Below are 18,901 nucleotides of genomic sequence, written 5' to 3' on the forward strand. Positions count from 1 at the left end.
AAGACACATAAGCACAAAGCTGGCAAGGGTTCCTTTGCATTGAGGTCTGACCCTGCAGGGTGCTGAGCACCCCAGAGCACTTGGAGTAGGCAGCAAGGGTGCTGAGCCTCTCATCATCTCCCAGGAGCCATCCCCCAGCTGCACTTGAGCACAATCAGAAAGGAGTTGCTGCATTGCAAACACTACTACAAGTCAAGCATAACAGGTCACTTTTTTTAATAAAGGAAACTTTTCCTCCGTAGCTTTTCTCTTGCAATCAAGCCCGTGACAGACTCACTTTCCCTCCAGAGGCTGTCAGCTGTGCTTTAGCCATCCATCAGAGGGAGCAAACTAGCATGCAGGAGGGAGTGAAGAAAAATAAAAACCCCAAACCCAACAAAAACTATCTTCCTGGGGCCCCCCGCACACACTGGTGGCCCGGAGCAAGGGAGCCCAGTTCCCTGCCAACCCCTCCCTGCTGCAGGGCTCTGCTATACAGCCAACATCCCACTGTGGTCTGATACAGATTCACAAGGTGGAGGAGATGAGATGACCAAGGGGTTGTCAGCCACCTACTTCTCTCCTGCTCCCTTATTAGCATCCCCCGGGGCCACACAGCCACAGCCTGGCACAGGGCACAGGAGCAGCACACTAGCAAAACATCGCTGCAGAGCCAGCTACACGTACTCCTCACGATTAATTTGGGATTTTGCTTGTAATTAATCCCTCGTATCAGTTCCCTTCATTATTCCTTAATGTAATTAAGTTATTAGCCTGCATGTTCCCTCACCCCCCCACCCCTCCCAAAGCAGAGCAGTGGGACTTATCAGAGGGAGGCAGGGGAGATGCCAGGCAGTAGCCCGGATTACCAGAGCACATGCCAAGCCACACAACCTCCTCCCTGTGTGACTTCAGGGGGGTCACTGGCTGCCTGGTTTTCCAAGAGGGTTGAACGATTCCAATTCCTCTGGAGTCAATAAGACCCACAAGGATACAAAGTTCAATTAGCCTCTCTGGGTCCTGGTTTATCCAGCCGGAAAACTGCTGGGACAAGGAGACGGGCTGGAACTAATTAAAGCTTGAGAAGTATTTCGAAATCCTCTGCCAAAAGGCAGGGAAGGCAGAAGGCATCAACAAGTCCCAGCTGATCCATGACCCCAACCAGCCCCATGTCCTTACGCTCTCATCCATCAGACTCTGCTTCCCTGCAGGCTGAGTCCATGGTTGCTAACCAGGCACCCGGCCGGGCCATGCGGGTAATGGTCCCTTGGCAGAGGCAGGCACACTCCTATGGCTCCTCTTCCCAGCCAAGTCACAGGACTTTATAAAGGGCAAGAGTTACAGCAGTAATAGGGCTTGATCTGCCCTTTGGAAAAGCAAAAAAAAACCCCACAATCCCCAAACCTCAAGTGACAGCAGTAAAAACAGCACCAGAGGGACTGGGGAAGTTGACCCAGGAACAATTTCATGGTCCCAAACACTGCGAGTGATTCTCTTCTGTACCCTACCAGTCCTGCAAGGTTACTACACTCCACAGACATGAGGGAGTCCCACACCCTAAAATCCAGCCTCAACCTGCTCCCACCACTCTGGCACATACCACCAGCAGCTGCAGGCAGCAGGAAGAAGGAGGAGGGAAAGAAGTGACAGGAATTAAGGAGAGCAAGGGCTGCCAAAAAGGGGAGCCCTCTAAGCCTGCCTGCCACCAGGCAGCAGCAAGAGATCCACAGGGATGGATTACAAGGGAATACAGAAAAAAAAACAAAACAAAAAAACACAACTGGGAAGGTGAAGCCAAGTTAATTACAATAGAGGGCTGTGCCTACCTCTTCAGGCACAAGCAGCTTGGGAAAGCTCCCAAAGCACTGTTAGACCTGCCCCAAATGCCTGCCTCCACTGCGACCACGAAATGACAAGCCAGCAGCGTGTTTCCAGTGCAGTAAGGACTCAAAAACTGCATCAGACCCTCACACCAAGGTCCTGGTCTTTGGAGACTCTGCCTACTCCAATATTGGATTCTCCAGCTATAAGAAAAGCATCACAAGCCTTCCTTTGGGAAGCTGAGGCCCCAATCTTGCACAGGATTTGGGATTAAGGAAGGGGGGGAAAAGAACCACAAATAAAGTGATGGATGGGCACCCGCACAGCCAAGGGCAGCAGCTCTTCTGTTGGCCCTTGGCAAGCCACCAACATGCCACAGCCAGCCAGGAGCTTGGGCACTCTGGCCTCCCAGCACTGGATGTGTGCCATGAGCCCTGCCAGGAGACAGGCATGGGCAGGAGGCAGCATTACCAGTTGGAGCCTAAGTAAGAAAGGTTTAAAGGTTAAATCTACATGAGGCATGATATATAGTGTGCATATGCTCACAGAAATACAGCTCAACTGAGAGAGAAGGCAGTAGCGGGGGGGGGGGGGGGGGGGGGGGGGAACACGTTGGAAAAGGCTGCCAGGGAAGTTTATGTGGATTTGCTCTGTGGCAATGTTTGCACTGCTGTTAGCAACTTCCACCTCCTCGTGTTTCTCTACGAATTTGGGAGGACAACTCTTTAACTGCTCAAGTTTTCATCTGTGGCAGCCAGTCCCGCCAGCCAGGGCAATGGGACACACCACCAGGCTCCTCTCTGGACTGCAGCATCCCTGTCTCTCCTACCCAAGTCAGCTCTGCAGCCTTTCAGAGGTGTTAACTGGAGTGACACCACATCCCCATGCTCATAAGCAACTTACAAGTCATACTGCTCAAAAGCAGTTTCCAAAGCCAAAAAATGCAATGCATTAAAAAACAAAAAAGAATCTGCACTCTATGGATCTCAAGGGGATGCGAGTGTTTTGATGGAAAATTCAAAAGAAATGAAGGAGAGGCAATTTAAGCAGTCAAATTGGTGGAGTTATGGCAACTTGGCAGTTGCAGCTTCGAAACTCAGGGCCTGATCCTGTCTGATGGGAGAAGTTCATTTCACCTACTGCAGGAGCCAAGACCGGCCCCTAAGAGCATAAGCGACCTGCACCCTGAGGTGGGGGGAGCTTCGAGTGGGAGCAGAGTCAAATGGGCTGCAAAATGGCAGCAATTCAGCTGCAGCTGGTACTAACCAAGAAGCAAGCTTCATTTCAAGGAGAATATAGGAGCCCCCCATCATATAGGGAAGGTCTTCTTTTGCAATTTTTAAGAATGCAGTTCTGATAGAAACCTACTGATGCCAAAGCCTAGTTACAGTTAAGAAAGCACTTGTCCTCTAGCTCTGCTTTCAGTGACTTATTGCCTTTCTCCCGCTTAAATAAATAAATAAATTTATATATTATTATTTATTTTTGGGGCCTGAAATTGCATAGATTCATTCCCTTCTGCTAGGATTGAAAGATTTCCGAAAGGCTGAAAAAAACCCTCTTCAATCATTTTTATTTAAAAAACATGGAAAACCAATAATTCCTCAGGATGAAAAATCAAAGTAAGCTTTATGAGTTCTGACTTTTTTTTCCAATCAGGTCGTTAATTCAGTTGCAGAGGTGACAGACACATATAGGAGACTCTACAAAGATGTGGTGAACACTTATAGCTGTCACAAGTCACGGGCCGAATGCTGTTGGGTGTCACTGGTGCAAAAAGGGGGCTGGGGGCTCGCACTCTGCCACAGTAACCCTAATCTCAGAGTATTTTCAGGATCTGGGCTCTAACCCAGATTAACTAATTCAAGATTTACACAGTACAACTAAGAGCAGCATTTAATCCTTGTCCTTTGGAAAGTTAACCCTCGGCTAAGCCCCAGCAGCTCTCAGCCGTTGGGAGAGGACACAGGACCTGCAGAGGACACGGGACCTCGTTCAGCCGAAGCTGCTCGCAGGTCCCCTGCTTTTCACAGCGTTTGGGCAGCAAAACTCCTCTGATGCACTCGCTGTGTCGAGCGAGATGCTCTTCTCATCTCTCCCGTGCTGTCACTCTGGTGCACTCCGGGGACTCAAACATGACATAGAAAGGCGCGATTGCAAACGCACCCTCTTTCCACCCAGGCTGGGACTCACAGGGCAGCATCCTGCCCGTGTCTAGTCTTCCATCACAACCAGCCACGAAAAGCCGCAGCGGTTTAACCGGACTCGGCCAGCCCGTGTACCCCAGCCACGGACCACCTGAGTGCTCGCCGTCTGCTCCCCTCTCGTTTCAGCCCGGGGACAGGATCGAGCCCTTCGTCTTTGGGGCAGAGCTCGGAAACACGGCATGACCCGCAGGGCAGAGGAGTCGCCGGTTCCCCACCCCACCCGTGAACAAACCACGCGTTTCGTTTTCTTGGGGCGCGCCGGTGTCCCCGCTCCCCAGGGTCCGGAGCGAGGGATGCTCGAAGTTGGCGGCGGGGCAGAGGGTCGGCACCGCCCGCGGCACCCGCGGCCGGGGGAGCCCCGACAGCGCCCGGTGGAGCGGGGCGGGAGGGCGGCTGGGGCTGCCGCTATCCGAGACCGTGGGCAGGCGGGGGGGTGGGCCACGACCGGGAGGGTATGGAAAGGGCCAGACCGGCCCCCCCGCCGCACAGGCACAGAGCCGGCACCAAACTTTAAGGGGAGCGCGATGGGGTCCCGAAAACCGCTGGGAACTTCTTCCCCGGGCAGCGGCGGCGTCGCGCCCAAGTCCCGCCGGAGCAGCCCCGGCCCCGCCGCCCCTTCCTTTCTTACCTCCGGCGTGTGTCCCTCGGGCTCCGTCGCCTCCAACTTCCTCCGCGCCCCGAAGAAGAAGAGGAGGAGGGCGGCGAGCCAGAGCACCCCCATCAGAGACAGCGCCAGCCGCCGCGTCGGCCGCCTCATCCTCGGAGGAGGGAAAAGTCCGGCGGGGGGACAGGGAGGAGGCAAGGGGGAGCCGCGGGCGCCTCCGGGGGCAGCGGGAGCGGGGCTAGTCGGGGAGGAGGGTCTCGCCCGCCCGCCTCGAAGCCGACGATGCGAGTCCCGGGCTGTGCATGCTCTGCAGGGGAGGGGAGGGGAGGAGGAACAAGAGGAGGAGGTGCCGGGAGGAGGGGGGCTGGAGCTGGAGCCGCTCGCCGGGGAAAGGTGCGGCGCGCAGACTGGCGGGCTGGTACCCCGGGGGAGTCGCTGCCCTGTCCGCTCCCTGTCCGGGAGACAGCTCCCGGGAACGGAGACACGGAGCCGGGGGGGAAGATATGGGGACACACACGCACACACACACACACGTGTGTGTATAATCGGGGACGCCTGTCTCTCTCCCACGCACCGTGAGTGGGTCCGGGCCACTTCCACGCGAAAGGATGCGCGGGGCTGGGCTGCGCCGCGCCGCTGCGAAGTTGGCCCGGGTCGGTCGGGGTCCCCGTCCCGGTCGTCGCCCGGCTCCGGGGCTAGGGGAGGCCACCGTTCAACAACACACAGAGGAGGCTCAGACATGATGGGAAGATTAATTTAACCAATTGAAACAGCAGGGGGATTTCAGGTAGGTGGAATTTAATTACTGGATTTGGAAGAGACGATGTGAGTCTCCGGAGCTGTCAAGAACACTTAAAAAATAAAATCATAATCATCAGCTATTGGTATGCCAGCAGCAGCTTGGCGCCAGGCCGTGGTCTCCTTCAGGAATGGCCCTCAGCTGTCATCCCTGTCCCATGGGATGTTCCTTGCTGGCTCCATACATAGCCCCAGCACAGCAGGCCTGTCCACACGGGGCAGCCAAAGTGGGAATTACGGACCTTGCTAAGGGGAAAAAAACACCACCACCACAACAGAGTAGGACTTCAGAAACGAGCTGCCTTATGCAGCTATCCCTGCTCACCTGCCTGACACTGCTCTTCGGATCTTGCCACTGACAAGTATTGCACAAGCTGAGCAAAGCCTTGCAGAAGACATTAGAGAATAAATTAAGTATTGGAGCAGATGTGAGTCATTCATGTTAGTACAAAAACTATAGAACAAACCCCATAAAAACAGGAAACCATGCATAAAGTAACATATGGAATGAAATGGAGATAAGATGTCAAATGCTGGAAAGTCCAATGCACATGTTGTAAACAACCTCTCCTATGCATTTCCCACACACTCCTCCTGGTTTTATTATTTCTTGCAGTTGTTTTCTGTCAGTTGCTAATTTATCATTTGTGATCTTCATCCTCTGTCCTCCTCTGATTTATTTCCAGGGCTCCATAAGCCTTTCTCCCCTAACATAATCCATGCCTCTCAGGCCCAACATTCACAGAAAGATGCCCAGATAAAAATTTCATTAGCATCCACAAGAAGGGACATTTCTCTTTCTTTGTTTTAAAGCTGCGTGACTTTGAAACACCTTTACCAGAATGAGGAAATCCAGGTCTAGCAGACAGGCTTAGGCTGAACTTTGTTTTACAGCACTGGCAGTAGCACAGCCAGGCAGGAGCAGAATTAACCAGGTGGGAAGAGAGCAGAAAACCCTCATGCCCTGCTGAGCCATCAGCCTGATGCCGCATGGGAAGCCCACATCAGCCTGAAAATGCAACCTGTTCCCATGGTTCACTTGTGCTGATTAATGTTCCTCAGCCCCACATTCAGGGTATTTGGACCATCACACTCTGCCACCATGAGACATGTCTGCTCAACCTAGTTAGGGTTGAGAAAGCCTTACGCTTTCTCCTAACAGCTAAAGTGGAACACCTGAACAGCTTTCAGCAGCTGAGGCACATCAGTGGTGCTTTTCACGTAGTTTGTAGTTGTCTTCTTACCTTGTGCCCACCTCAGCTATTGGTCAGACTGGTTGTTGCCTCTCACGTGTCTCCTTTGGCTCAGGAATGTCTTTCTGACCAAAAAGATCATCTTGCCACAAGTAGAAAATAGCCACTGGTGTTTTCCTGGCCTGGGACAAAGCGACCTTGGCTGCTGTTACTCAGTGTTCCCCCAACACATTTGCAGAGGGTGCTGAGCTTTTCCTAGCAGACCTCCCTCTGTGCTAGGAGAGCTTTTCCAGATAAAGGCACCTGGAGGGTGTTATCATTCAAAGCTGGATTAAAAACCTTGTCTTTTTTGTAGGTCAGACTTTTAGTGGAAGTTATGAAAAAATATAGGGGGGAAGTATAGAAAATATCAGGGAAATACATTACAAATTAGATTACAGGTAAGGTAATAAATAGGACATACCTGACAAAAATGCAATCAGATAATGGTTTCTTATTACCTTGAGAAACAACTCCCTCTGCTGAGGGAAAGCTTCACTGGCAGGGTTTGGTGCCATGATGGATAGCCTGCTGTGCCCGGCAGAGAACGGGAAAAAGCCTGGCGCTTCCCTGGCGGCACTGCTGCCACTCCAGCGAGGAGGGGGATACTGAACAAATCCCCACTCCATGCAGGCGTCCCGTGATGAGGCAAGAGATTCAAGGAGCTCTAGTAATACATACTGTCTCCAAGGAAGTATATTCCTCCTGACTGTGTGCCTGTGTTCTAAGGCAGTATATCAAGCAGATGATGGTAGCAGCTATTTAACCAAGAATAAGGCAAGAATACAAATCTGTAGGTTCAGAGTTGTTTGAAGTCATAGACTTTCAGAGACTCATATAAAAATCCTACTGTAATTGCATTAAAAACATGGTAATAAAAAAATCTTCTCTTGTATTATTGACCCACATCTTTCCCATTTTTCTAATTTTTCATCTGCCAATCTCAGATGTTCCACAAGTGAGGTCCATAATATATTACCTGTTTTCAACAGAGAAGAATTTAGGGGCAGTACAGACAGAGGCAGAAAAAAAACAGTCTAAGAAATGGGCGTTTAGCATTTGTTGGTATCAGCATTGAAAAGCTGATGAAAGTGATTGGTTCATGAAAGCAAAAATAGGAAATAATTTCTGAGTGGAAAGGGGACTCTTCACAATCACAGCTTCAGGTGATAGCCCTTTGGGGTCCTCTGAGGAAAGGGTGGTAGGGAAAAGTAGCTCTCCTTGCTATTTCAAGGGCACCTGTAAAGAACATTTCAAGGGAATCTAATCTCACCAAGTCTACAAACCAGCTTGTCAGTGCTTCAGTGCAGTTTTTATTAGGAATACTCCTGAGTTTGAGTTTGGTTCACATCTGATACGGCATCCATAGAGAAAAAAACATGCTTCTTTTTCAAGAGGATCACAACAACTACTGTGGTTTGTTCTGGGAAAGTCAAAACAGGCTTAAACATATACATTCAGGAAATGGTCAGAGAAAAGGATCAAAATCTACCCAGAGCTGGGATGCTGAGGAGTCTCAAGTGAAGGTGGAGCACGCTTGCTGAGTTCTGGCTGAAAAGGGGCTTATAGGACATGGAGCTCCACTGCCAGGGGAGGATCTGGTGTAGTCAGTGATTTGGGGCAGCCCAGCTCTCACTGCTGTTCACGGCAGTGCACCCTCCCCAAGAAGAGGTGCTGCTTGCAGTAGCAGATATATCAGAAAGAATGTGTTTGTTTGCAAAAAAGAGAGATTGGCTTTTGAAAGGGTCAGGGTGGTAATATGTGGTTATACAGGGTGATGGATTTCATTAAGTGGTCAATGTGGTTTGTGCTCCAGGCTTAAGGAAAGAAGCTCATTCAGAAGTTTCTCTCCCACCCCTGTAAGAGGGTGTGCTACCCTCACTGAATTTAACCATGCTGCAGACAGGGCCAGGAGATGAGGGAGAGCCCATCAAGCTGTTCCCAAATAGCTATTTTGGCAAGTTCTGAGCTTTGGCATGTTTCAGAAGGAGCCCAGCTGTCCCTTGTCACCCAGCAGCTGAGGTGGCAGTGTGGGTACAGAGCCTCCAGGAGAGCAGGCCAGCACATGTCCCTGGCCCAGGCACCACCCCAACAGCCCCAACCTGCTCCCAGAGATGACTCAGAAACCATTTGATACTCTTCTAGGGGTGGAGCTGTGCTTCAAATGTGAACAGTCATGTCAGTGACTTTTCCAGGTGTATATTTAATACTGGAACAAAATTTCCTTTTTGGATCTCTAACTGTTTAAAAAGCCTCTGGGACACTTGATCTGTTCTTAATCAAGTCAATGTGGGGAGAAAAAGGGGAGAAGCCAGCAAGTCCTTTGCCAAGGAGGAAGGACAAATTGCTACTTTGCCATGGGGGTCTGCCACCTCTGCACCACTTGACATCGCCGTGCCTTGGCCCTGTGGCAAGTTGCTGCAAGGGTGCAAGTGTGTACTGAACTGGTGGTTCCCTGCCACAGCTACCATCACACACAGCCCTCGGGGTTGTGAAGAGCAGCAAGGGCTCTCTGCCACCTCAGGCAGTACCCTGCCATCTCAAAAAGAGGCTTCCATGAAGGTTGTTGCAGATACCATGAACTGTATTCTACATTTCTGTTCCAGGTAAGCTCTGTCTTTGCTTTTGTGCTGTAATGGGAGCCAAAAAAAACCAGACCAGTGCTTATCTGAACAATGTTCTCCCTGTGCGCCCTTAGAGAAGACTAGAAATGTTAGAGGCAGCTCTGGCCTAATACCAAGAGAATTGTAAGTTAGAGTTCTTTTTAAAAAAGCAAAAACTTTATAGTTGGCTGTCTCCTTTCCCTTGCTGAGGTAACAGAACTGTAGCTTGTCCTACATCTGCAGCTTAAACTGGAGGGTCAAACATGAAGCTGTGAAGCACTCACGTTCTCCTCTTGGGTGATGATATTGCTCTGCACCTCCTCACCTACTGCTGCAGTCAGAAAGGGAAATGGAAGAGTTCCTGCAGGCTTTTTGCCACTATTAAAGACGTAAGCAGATCTCTTCCAGTACCTATAAAGGATTTTTTTTCTTTTTAATTAAACCACAAGCATTCTTCTCTAGCAAAGTTTCCACGATGGCATCTCCAGTTAATTAAAGGTTTAAGCTGTCAGGAAATGCTATGCATTAAAAAAAAATAAAATAAAGAGGAGAGCTACTTTAATAGCATTTGTTAATTGAAGCTCTCATCGAGTCAGCTGCAGGAACACAAGCTGTTTCCCAAGTAGACGGGCACCAGCATCCTCCTGACATTCGCCTGCAGTTCCTACAAGTCAGATTCCCGCCTCCAGGATAGCTTGTGTGGCACTGATGGATGAGGCAGCACTGAGCTCCCTCACCACTGGGACAAACGTAAAGACTTCTCCATAGTAAGACTAGAGGAGGGTTGGGGAGAATTCTTACCTACCACAAGGTATTGTATCTTGCATCTTTAGCAACTGCAGTCAAGTGGGCACCCACTTGCACTTGTGTTTAATTCACATGCTTCCCAGTCCTTGTCTCCTCCATTTGCTGGAACACTGGTTTTTTGGCATTAAATGCAGTCTATTCACTAGCTCACAGCATTTCCAGGTGCCCAGTGATGCTAATACAAGCAGGTGTGGTAACAAGGGCCAAAGCAACAGGAGATTTGAAGGGAGACACACTGGCTTCAGCATGTGGCTGGAGAACATATTAGGGAGCACAAGAACAGATCCCTTGGACAGTGCTCTTCACTGTGACCACCTTCAGTACTGTTCATTGGTTGCTTTTGACGAGCCCTGATTCTGTGTAGCTTATTGCTGTAATAGAGTTGAGTTTTCTGGATCCCGTCTGTCTCCAGATATCTCTGGTGGTTGTTAGTCTCTTTCTCTGTCTCTCTCTGATGCTCTCTTTTTCTGGGAAAAGCCTGTGAATAAGTGATGGCTGTTGATCCCACAGCCTGGTTTTTTCAGTGTTTTGGCTGGGAGAAGCTGTCTAGCTCCAGGTCACTGCATCAGCTACCCGTGGCAGCCACTGCAAATGGCCACAAAGGGGCTTTTGAGACCAAAGGCAGCAGAGGGCTTTATGGGCCAAGTTGCAGCACACAATCAATAAGCAAACATAGCACAGGGCAAGTGAATCTTTACCAGCATCACCTGAGCCTGTAAGGCCCTGGACACCCTGCACTTGTCAGCACAGCTCTGGCAGGACAAAGGTTCCGTGGGGACCCCAGTGCTGCTGTGACTCTACATGGGAAGAAAAGCTGCTCAGGTGCCTCCCAAGGAGATGTGCTCCTTTGTGCATGCACACGTGTGCACACCTCCCCCCATCCATCTCTGAAAGCGGAGGATCCTGCCAGAATTCAGACCAAACCTTTTTGTTATTTTAAATATGCTAAATCAGTCCCGTTAGCCAGCTGCAGAACTATGTTCCTTAGACACATTGAAGCCCATAATTGTGGTTTGGACAGGTGACACTCAAACAAATAAAGAACAAGTCAGGTGATGGGTGAGAGAGCATATTTGGTAAAATAAAGCTTTGTCTTTAAAGCATCTTTAATGCCTCTGTTCTTTTTTGTGCTGGTGTTAAGCAGATTTCAGAATTAAATCTCTGTTTCTGTGATATGTAAGTGTGGCCCAATGCCAACTGGGATTGAGGCATTTATTAACACAGCTGGCAGTATGTAATATTGCACCAGGCGCTTTTTGGGAAGGAGGGTTTTCACAGCTGGATGGAAAGTTTTAGCATCATCTTCCTCCTATAAAATTTTTCATAGAAAAAATTCTTGACTGTTTATCCCTCCTCTCTCCTGAGGGATACAGAAACTGAAGACAGCGAGCCACATTCCACCTGACTTCTTAAGTTTTTAATCCCATTATTCAGGTGAAGTGTCTAGGAATATACATTGCTTAATATACAATCCAATGCTTTAAGTATAAAGTCAGAATGATTTTTATTTGATCTGGCAACCTCCTGCTGCTCTCAGTGCAAAAGCTCCAAGGGGCTAACAACTAACCCCACAACTCCTTGAAAAATAGTTAAAAACAAGCAGTTACACTGTGCAAAAAGTGCTTAACGTCAGGGTCTGGGCATGCTCCATGTTGATCTTTTCATAGGATCCACTGTGATCTCCTGCATGAGAACACACATGGTGCTACAAATCTTGCCTATCTCCAAGGGACCGGTATTTTACCCTGAACGTGTTCAGGTGGATTAACATCTCCTCTCCCATCACCAAATCATTGCTGTTGGTTAGAAAGCAAAGCAGCAGCTTGATTTCCCCACTTGCAGGACAAAATTTCAAGGCTGCCGTTTAGAAAACAAAATAATGTTTAATTGCACACATTTGTTTTGCTGTTGTTGAGCAAGAACAAGTTAGAAGCCCAGCAGCATTATTTTTCCTTCCCTGCATAACACCTCATGAATGCATTCAAACCTGTTGGATTTTGTTAGTCCCAGAGGGTCTTGTTGAACTAGAACAATCAATAGATGCAAACAGAGCAGGTAAAGAGGCAATCAGGGTCCTAGAAACTTGAAATATTTTCCATTAGGACACCGTAATAACTTCCCCTGAACAAGTATTTCAATAGCTGGTGCTACAAGCAAGGAGACATCCCAGGTAGGAGCAGCCCAGGTGAGGAATGAAACACATCTTAATTTAACTGCCCAGACCAAAATGTGCTCTGGACAACTAGATGTTCTTCAAACAGCTTGGGCTATCCCATGCAAGAGAGGTACTTCACAGGAAATTCTGCATATGGAAGATAATTGGAGGGAACTGCTCCAGCGTTTCAGGTTCTGATCTCCTCACAGTAATGAGCGCACAAGCAGAGGATGCATATGCATGAGAACATAATTAAGAGTGGTAAAACCTGGAAGATTTTCAAACTCTATGGCAATTACCAACTTAAACACACAAAAAATTAAGATAGCCTTATACCCAAAGGAAAGTTATTATTCAAAGTGCCTTGCCTCATTATTGTTAGCTGGAGCTCAAACAGCAGGGTAGTGAGCAGGGGAGAGTTGCCTTCCATTAGCAGCAGGTGCTCTCCCTGGGATGGAAGCAGGATGCTGACATCCTTCTGCTCTTTCCAAGACATCTCAAACGGTCCCAAAATGCTTTATCGGAACAAAAATAGAAAGCAGAGGGCACACATGACTGGCAGCTTGGGCTCCCCTGTTGCTCTCTGAGCCTCTCTGGTGAAGAGCATTCATGGACAGAGAGCTACCCTGTGTAAATAGATTCACTAAATAAATGTGGTAATTATACTGAATATTATTCTCAGTAGAAATAGCAGCAGGGAAATGATTTGCATAAGAAATGTGGATTATTCATGTAAATGAATGTGTTATTTGTTTATAGAAAAGATTAAGTCTTGTCTAAAGACCTAGAACTCAGCTATACATGAAAGCGAACACTTAACCAGCATCTCATGCCTTCACTGTGCCCTGCCCACCTTTATCAAATTCATCTTTACAGTACTAGCTATGTTTTTCTCATCAGTCAATTTTGCTAAAGCTCAAACTCCCCTCAGCCCAGGGGATAGTTAATCTTCTCTAGGGAGCCTGTTTGGGTTGCCACTGAAATATCTTTATAGGAATCCAGGCTTTTAATCTTTGTTTTAGCAAGCTGAGCCTAGTGGCAGGAGAAGAAAGGAGTGGTTTCTAAGTTTGAAGAGCTGTACAAAAAGCCTGACTTGGGAGAATGGCTCCTTTAATTTCTCTCCTTCATTGCTGAGTGCAAGGAGGGGCTCAGGTCCCAGGCTGGCTGTCCCTGTGCAGTCCAGAGGCAGCCAGGAGTAGCCTCAGTTTTGGGGGCAGTAGTATGTCAGGGCAGGCTAGCATATCCTTGGCAGCCCCCCAAGAGCTGGCCTACTGATGGAGACACTGTGTGCCCACCTCCCACGCTCTGTGTCACCCCATGGCTTGCTCACCCTTGGGAGTAATTTCACCCCATTACCCAAGCAATGCAGAAGGGGTTGAAACCATTGCAACCACCTCCTATTAATATCAGGACAGCCTCATCCCTCACCACAGCAATCCCAAGTCCGGGGTGTTCACTAAAGGAAAAACACTGACTTAACAAAAAGAGCAGAAAGGCAGCCTCAGCTGATGTTGCAAGACCTTCACCCTGCCATTCACCCCTGCAAAACAGCCAGCTCAGCTCCTGGACCCATCTTAGGAAGGGCACAGCCTCTTAGGAAAGCAGCTTTACTGACCATCAGGACACCTTCTCATGGGGCTTTGCCCTCAGGAACCTGTTAACTAGAGACAGCTCTTTTTCTATCACCTGCAGCATCCTGCGTCAAAAGAAGCACAGCCAGCAGGTCGAGCGAGGTGATTCTCTCCCGAGGTGATTCTCTCCCTCTACTCATGAGACTCTGCTCTCGTGAGACCCCACCTGGAGTATGCGCCCAGCTCTGGGACCCCCAACATAAGAAGATTGTGAACCTGTTGGAGTGAGTCTGGAGAAGGCCATGAAGATGCTCAGAGGGCTGGAGCACCTCTCCTTTGAAGACAGAGAGTTGAAGTTGTTCGGCCTGGAGAAGAGAGGGCTTTGTGGAGACCTTATAGCACCCTCCAATACCTAAAGGGGGCTACAAGAAAGCTGGAGGGGAACTTTTTTTATGGGCAGGTAGTGATAGGACAAGGAATGGCTTTAAACTGAAAGAGGGTAGATTTGGAACCTGGAACCGGTTGCCCAGATGACCTGTCCCTGGAAACATTCAAAGCCAGGTTGGACGAGGCTCTGAGTAACCTGGTCTAGTTGAAGATATGCCTGCTTGTTGCAGGTGAGTTGGACTGGATGACCTTTAAAAGTCTCTTCCAACCCAAAGTATTCTATGGTTCTGTATGGCAAGTAACTGAGGAGAAACACTCTCAGCGGATCCTATCTTTCATGCCTAAGCAGTAGCATGGGCTGCCTGAGGATCTGTTGCCTCTGGTTCCTTTAAAAAAATTTGAGAGAGGAAAAATGTCTGCCTCACAGCAGGAAGGGCTTATTTCCTGTCATAGTAAGTTCTCCAGTGACAGCTGTGTCTAGCTCAGGTTCTGGCGCCTTAATTCAGCAAGGCAATGTGGACTTCTCAGCTTACTTCAGCTGCTTTAGCTAGTCAGAATTGATAGAAGTTTTTTGATGGTCTTCAAATCTATTGCAACATTTTCATAATTTAAAGAGTAGAGCTGAGGAATGACACCCCCACATGGCCCTTTCTACCAAATTTCTCTTGCCATTTTGTATTTCCAAGTACTTGTAAACCATAAAAATAAAAAACAAAAATTAAGAATAAATTGCAGTTCCTTCTACTAGACTCAGCAGTTTATTCTTGCAGCATGTGAATTATTTTCTGTTAATTTATCCCCTAAATTCTTTATGTGCTTAGTTATGTGTTAGTTTGATAGAGTATCCCTTTCTTTTTTGCATTTGATACAATTAAAGTTCTGCAAAACTCAGCGCTTTAAACTCTTGGAAACTTGTGCACATTGGAAAATATTGATCCAGACGGTAGAGGCTGTGAAGTGCCCAAGCCTTGCTCCCATACTCTGCCCTGCACAAGCAGAAAAGCAAGCTGAAATGGAAATTGAGTTCTCAGTAATGCTCAACTCAGCTGTTCAAAAATAATGAGCCCTTCAGATCAAACTCCTTTGGAGATGCTCATGGTTATTTATTGTCCGTATTGGCCGGGTGAGTGTTGGGAGACCAGGAGTCATGGCTTGTCAGAGTCCCTGAGGACCAGCATCTTAACATCAGGCTGGCATTTCTCCAGCATCGCCGAAAGGCAGGGAGCGCAGTGCTGATGGTTGTCCACAAGGGATGCACTCAGCATGGGCATCACCTGGGCTCAGAAAAGGGCTCTGTGACAAGCATGGCTCCAAGTTAAAATAGAACCTCCAGTGGTCTGTCCCAGCACTCTCATGGATGCAGTCAGACCCTGGTGCTGGGACACATGAGTCAGTTCCTGTATTACTTCAGACATTAGTTTGCCAAGCTGGAGCTAATGAACAGCTGGAACTAATGTCAGTTGTGGGATCAGGGAGAATGCCTCAGCCCTTCAGTTTAATTTTTTGGTAACATGTATATATGCCCTGAGAGTAGGAGACAGTTCTTAAGATGAGGGTTATGACTCTTCTGAGATTAAGGTGCAGGTAGGAGGAGTGTGTGATGTTGAGATTGTTTTCTTTTTCCTTTTAAAGGGAAACACAATAAATGGCAATAAGCACCCAAGTTGCATGGAGGAGGCAACATGAAATCTCATACCCAAAGGTGTGCAGCCCTTCAAGATATTCACTGTATCCAAAATTGGCTCATGACCATTTTCCACGATCTTTTCTCTGGAAGGGGCGTGCTCATTATGTGCTCCAAAGCTCTGCATCATCTGCTCCATTTTTAGGGTAAACAGGCCAATGGGGGGCTGTATCTAGAGACTTATAGAGCAGGCATGGCCCCAGTTTCTGGAGCAGTATTCTTAGCTAACACTTTGGTTTTGACGAGGGCAGTGGAAAGGGAGAGGCTATGGTAATGAGGCTGTCACAGACATAATCCCAGTTCTGGCATTCTGGAAGCTCAGAGTATAGCTGCAGAGGCAGGACCCTCCAGCAGCCCCAGCCCAAGAAAAAAGCAGCATTGCTGCTGCCAGCAGACTGAAAGCACCCAGTCAGGGTTGCTTGAGACCAAATTTCTCACTCATGAGCTCCTGCTCTTCAGCAGTGCAGAGCTGCTTTCAAGCAGTAAGTCATTTATGTCTAGCTTCAGCGTATTTATGAGAAGGAAATCCTGCTTTTACCTGAGGAAAAAAAGCTACTTTACAGCAACTACCTCTTTCATTTCACCTCGCCTAACGAGCACCAGCTGAAGACATCCTTCTTGCAGCCACATTTGCTGGAGTGTGAGGATCTCCGCATGTTTCTGCAAGGTGCTCACTCTTAACCCTTCCCTCCACATTAGATGTGTGTACATGACAAGTTAGGAAAAAAAAGAAAAGGTCTTTTAAAATTATAACACTTCATAGCAATCCACATTTTGGGTCTCTTGAATCTGAAAATTCAATTCCCACATTTGTATGTGGTTCACTGTAAATATTCCATCAAAATGGGCTTCAAGAGAAAACTGGATTTATAATTGCCTGCTTTCTTACCAGAGATCCCCTGTGCTAGATTATGAGTGAAAAGTTTCCTCCTCAGCAGCAGTAGCAAAGTCCATTTTTCTTGGCTCACAAAACAGCTGAAATTCTGTACAAAACCCAAGTTTGTTTTCAACCTGACTCTTACTGTGTATTTGAGTTCCAAGGATCAACATGATGGTCTGGCTATAACATTAATAGTGATAAAGCAGACATGTAATTCACCCAACACTAATTTTGTATGGCACTTTTTACCACTTATTCAACAACAAAAAAGTAGCAGATAAGCCCACGCAGAGAGCACTTCTGCCTGGTATCTGCAGCCACCACAACGCCAAGCGTGTCCTTTGCAAGTGGCATCAGTCTCTGGCACTGCCAGGCTGGGTAGAATTAGTCAGGATTTTGTAGGTTTTTTCCTTTATCTGTGGAACGTCAGCTTCCTACATTACATGGCTGATCTGAGCAAAACAAAGGTCTGCCTGCACTGGAAGAGAGCACGATGGAGACATTCATTTCCCCAGAATAGGTAGTGTAACAAATCAATCCTGACTGCACTGATAAATTGAACTTCAAGCTTGGTGATACTGCTTTTCAGGTCTAATTCAGTGTAAGACATAGCAGGAAGGAAAGGCAAAGGCATTCGTTAGCATTTCATTCTGCAAGGAGCTGTTCCCTGAGCAGGGGAGAGAAAAAAATAAAAAGATCTTTTTCACCTTCTATTTCAGCACAGCATTGCAACAATTTTTAAGGAAGGCTACAACGACTGCACAGGTATGTGGGGTGGTGTGTGTGAAGATAGAGGGGTGCAGAAGAACTAACTAGCAATCACTGGCTTCTTGCCAAGCCCTAAACCTTGGCATGGCATCCTAACTTGAGCGCCTGGATGCCAGTGAGAAAGAAGTGTTGCTTATGGGAAAAATCTGGCTCACAGCAGTATGGGGATTCCAGAGCCACAATGCTCTGGCATGCAAAGGGAAGAGGAGCTGGTGGGCTGGACTTCAGGAGATTGAGGTCCAGGTCAAGTCTTAACAGAGCTCCAGGCTGAACACAGACAGATCACTCCCCCGGGCAACTGCAGAAGTACTTCTTTTTCTAAGTAGACAGCAAATGCTGCTCTTCTTGTCACATAGCAGCCATCACCCTGGGGACCCAATCTTCCTCCTCTCAGCACTGTGGCACTATAAATAATATCAAAAGGGATTTCTGCCCTTCACTTTTCTAAATCTGGATGAAAATATCAGTCTGTGTATCACAGTACAGATTTTCACCCCTCTTCCACACTGGAGCACAGGGTTACCATCAGCTAGAATCTAGCAGGACTGGTTATGGGAGAAAAATCTCCACAGCCCTCAGTGTTTGGGCAGAAAGCTTGAAACACTGGCCTTAATAGCTCACAAATGAAACAAAAAAAGATTTCAAGCTTACAATCTCCTGGTGGGGTTGCAGGACTGGAGAGAGGGTGAGCGAGGACTGGTGGACACCTGGATTTAGCAGTGGCTTTGGCTCCATATTCTCAGGTTGTCTCTGAATTCCCATCACTTCCCCATGCAAAGGCCTGCACTACTGGGACACTTTGTACCCACTCTGCTCAGTGACTAGTTTTCAGGCACCAAATGCCCCTGGAAACAGGCTTTTCCTTTCAAAAGCTTCAAAGTCCTAATTTTTATGACATGGGTACAATGACAACTTGCCCTTTAGATGTCCACTTCTGGATTGTGGAGTTAGGATTACATGTAGTTCTTAATAATTAAAAACAAACCAACATTATTGATTCTACACAGAGCATCTCATGGTATGATCAAAATTTGCTGGCATAGCTTGGCCAACCATGTTGGTGGTTTGTGCAGTAGCCACTTACATGAATATAATACCTCCCAGCAAAGGATTGCAATATGCTTTTAGGTTAGGCAGGAATCTTGTTGACCCCACTGCAAAACTGGTGAAAAGGAGAGATGTGATCTCAGGCACAGAATTACACTGCAGTGTTTCAACAGCATGTAGACCTTCAAATTTTAATTGATTGCCCCAAAAGAAATACACAGATATACTCAATCTTAAACCTAGATCACATTGGTATCTCTCCAAAGGTGGTCATCTCTAGCTATCTAAAGGGAAAGAGCCCCATGATCTTGGGGTAACTTGTCCCCAGAACAACTCTTCCCCTTTTGCCTGAAGCCAG

The 18,901-nt window shown here is 47.8% G+C and overlaps 1 protein-coding gene across 1 annotated transcript in view; it reads right to left on the reverse strand.

Annotated features, from left to right (window-relative positions):
* Nucleotides 1–5,008, reverse strand: part of GALNT14 (polypeptide N-acetylgalactosaminyltransferase 14) — a 96,265-nt gene extending 91,257 nt beyond the window's left edge. Inside the window, exon 1 of the mRNA XM_064648032.1 lies at nucleotides 4,636–5,008. Coding sequence (XP_064504102.1) covers nucleotides 4,636–4,764 — 129 coding nt within the window. The 5' untranslated portion in view covers nucleotides 4,765–5,008. The remainder of the gene's footprint in view (nucleotides 1–4,635) is intronic.
* Between the last annotated feature and the right edge of the window lie 13,893 nt (nucleotides 5,009–18,901).

This window comes from Pseudopipra pipra, chromosome 3 (assembly GCF_036250125.1).
Source record: "Pseudopipra pipra isolate bDixPip1 chromosome 3, bDixPip1.hap1, whole genome shotgun sequence".
Taxonomy (NCBI): domain Eukaryota; kingdom Metazoa; phylum Chordata; class Aves; order Passeriformes; family Pipridae; genus Pseudopipra; species Pseudopipra pipra.